At 55.6% G+C, this 2,894-nt stretch overlaps 1 protein-coding gene across 2 annotated transcripts in view; it reads left to right on the top strand.

The window, feature by feature from the left end:
* CYTH1 (cytohesin 1) overlaps window positions 1-2,894 on the top strand; it is a 33,137-nt gene that overhangs the window by 15,159 nt on the left and 15,084 nt on the right. For both annotated transcript variants that reach the window (XM_013006307.2, XM_045299762.1), the window contains exon 2: window positions 2,196-2,278. In XM_013006307.2, the coding sequence (XP_012861761.2) occupies window positions 2,196-2,278 (83 nt within the window). The remainder of the gene's footprint in view (window positions 1-2,195; window positions 2,279-2,894) is intronic.

Here is a 2,894-nt window from a genome sequence, read left to right as displayed (position 1 = left end):
TCTGATGGGGTGCCAAGTCCTGGCCCCAAAGTCTACTTTTGGTATTCCTTGGGGACTTCGTTGCTCTGTTCCCCTTGCTGATCTGTTGCATGTCCTTAGTGTTTGAAAAAGTTGCTTTCTGAAGTAGGTTGTTGCCCCAAATGTCCACCAATTATATTGGCATGATTGTTTGCCTTCTATAAACTCCGAGATACAATTTTTTGTCTTCATGGACTAGAACTTTTTCTCGGAAACTCAGATTGACCTCCTGCAAGCCTGCCTCTCTCCAAAGTGGACAACTGAGCAGCAGAACTCGTGCTGGGTTTCCAGGTGGCCCCTGCTGTAAAAAAGAGACATTTGTCATTGTCCAAATAATGTCGATGGAGTTATTAGCTCAGCAGTAAGGCACTTCCAACTGCACGGGGCTGCTGACGATGGCACCACAGGCCCCTTGTGGGAGGACATGGTCTGCTGGGACGTTTGGGGGCTGAAGAATGGTGTGGCGAGGTTATCCTACCCTCCTTTGACATCATGGGGTGGGATGGGGGAGCAAACGTAACAGCAGCCCAAGGCTGAGGGCAGGATAACGGGGGTCTGACACGCCTGTGACCTCTGCTGCCCCCCACAGCATGCTTTGCAGGGCTCGGCAGTCCAGTGCAGTGACCACACAGAACCACTGACCCATGATCGTGGGGTTTATTGGGAGGTTAAGCGGCTGTATCAGGCTCAGGGTCAGAAATGCTTGGGACACAGGTACTCTGGTGAGGAGCATCTCTTCGCAGTCATGCCCGCAGGCCTGTCCAGAGCTCTCCTAGCATTACTGAGGAACGCCATGGGCACTCAGCTCTGCCGTCAGGCTCAGCTTTAGCTCTGTGAGTCAGCCTCTGAGCACCAAATGGTTACTGTCTCGGTTTGTGCTGCTGCTGCTAGGGACCAGCGAGTACATTCCAAGCCTTGGCCACCATCCTCACCTGTTCTTTTTGAGTTGTCCTTTCCTCATTAAGATACACTCACTGCCCCCAAAGCTTGGCTTTCATCTTTATGGGAGCAGATCACCAGGTGTCTCTCCAAGAGACCTGTTGCTGGGTTTGAACCACCGACCTTTCAGCATAACCATTGCACTGCCAGAGCTCCCTCTTCAGTGCTTCTCACTCACTCCCTGACAGCGAGGTGATGCCGACTCGCAGCCACCCTGCAGGACAGGGTAGCCCTGCTCCTGTGGGTTTCCGAGGCTGTGATTCTGCAGGAGTCAAGGCCTTATCTTTTCTCCCAGGGAGCTGCTAACTCATGGCCGTGAGCTGCTGGCTTTTGTTAGCAGCCCGGTGCGTTACCCACTGCGTTATCCACCAGGGCTCCTGGTTCAATGTATAGTCAGTAGCTAAAATGTAACGGCGTTTTAGTCCTTTTGGGTAGGCACCCAGGTGTGGATGTGTTTCACACCTGACGGGAGCTTCATAGTCCCGTGGCTTGTGGCTCTCCCTGGCCTTTCCGTTTGGCCTGGGAGAAGGCCTAGCAGGGTTCCAGGCAGAGTCCAGGCACTTCAGCCTCCCAGCAGTCCCAAGAAGTGGGAGTTTGTACCCCCTTGACTGCAAGTGAAAGTGTGGCTCAGAGGGGGCCCCAAGTGACCTAAGAAGTATGAGGTAGATTGTAGCAAGGTCGTGTGAAATCAGGTCTGCCCACGTCCAGTCCTCGTCCTTCCCCTTGGCCCACAGTGGTGTCCTAGCACCCTCAGAAGGGCCACCACCTCGGAGGGCTCGTGCTTCCCAGTGCCTGGAGGGGTGGTGGGTTTGAACTGTGGACCTTGTGGATCGCAGCCCAGGGCTCCCTCCTTCCCCCATCGAGATGCCACAGCCATTGGGCCCCTCTCTTGGGGTTTCCTGGGATTCCCAGGATGGAGTTGAGCTCAGTGGGCCATGCTGGTCCTTCCTCAAGGATGAGGGAGCCAAGCCTGAGAGGTGCATGAGTGCCGTCCCAGCCACGGGCCACTTCCATCAGAGCCAGCCCCACACTGGCCTGTGTTCCTTCCAAGGGTGAGTGCGCATGCGCTTTTCTCAGTGACTCGCAGTCTCTCTTGTTCCCTGGTGAACCTAGTTAGTTGGAGCGGCTCGCGTGATTTCTTGTGTCCTGCTCCTTTGGGAGCTGGATTCCCAACAGTTCTGGTTGGGGTGCGGCGCCAGCTCAGTTACTAACAACCCCCCCCCCCCCCCTCCTTATAGTTCCCAGCGACCTGACTCCGGAGGAGCGCCAGGAGTTGGAGAACATCCGGAGACGGAAGCAGGAGCTGCTGGCTGACATACAGGTAAGAGAGAGAGAGAGATGGGTGACTGGATTATCAAGGATGTAACTAATTTCTGGTCCCTAGGAACTGCTCCATCTCTGACAGCAATTTACTGATATTTTTCTAGATTCCTTTCCAGAACAACCAAATTCACGGGGAATCAGTGTGAGGACTCATTGTTTGCTCTGGCCCCCAAGGCAGCAGCTGTTACCGTTGTAGAAATCTTGGTAAAAGCCTTTGGGGTTTCGGGGCCAGGGCTGCCCTGTCACCACCAGGCGGCAGCGTGGAGAGGAAAGACGCCTTGGTTTGAGTGCAGATCTGACAGTTGCGCCTAGATAGCGGGCAACGCTGGGGAAGCTTGCAGCTCCCCATTCTGAGGACAGGTCTGCTGGGTGAGTGGGGGAGGTGGCAGGAAGCCTTCCTGACACTGAGTGGCAACATTAGCCAGTCCTGCGCTGGCCGGCTGGCTCGGCAGCTCGGAGGGTGGTGGCTTGGCCGCCTTCCCTCACGTGTGTTTAGAAAGCAGCGGCTGGGCCTGACAGGCTCCATGGAGGCAGCCAGTTTGGGTTGAAGACACATTTGTCGTCGTCGTCGGTGCCCTGAGCCAGTACGACCGAGCAGAGTGCCACCAGCCCCG

The sequence above is a fragment of the Echinops telfairi genome, unplaced genomic scaffold (genome assembly GCF_000313985.2).
Source record: "Echinops telfairi isolate 266 unplaced genomic scaffold, ASM31398v2 ScPeMD7_7458;HRSCAF=8496, whole genome shotgun sequence".
Lineage (NCBI taxonomy): Eukaryota > Metazoa > Chordata > Mammalia > Afrosoricida > Tenrecidae > Echinops > Echinops telfairi.
This window is presented reverse-complemented; position numbering and strand designations above follow the sequence as displayed.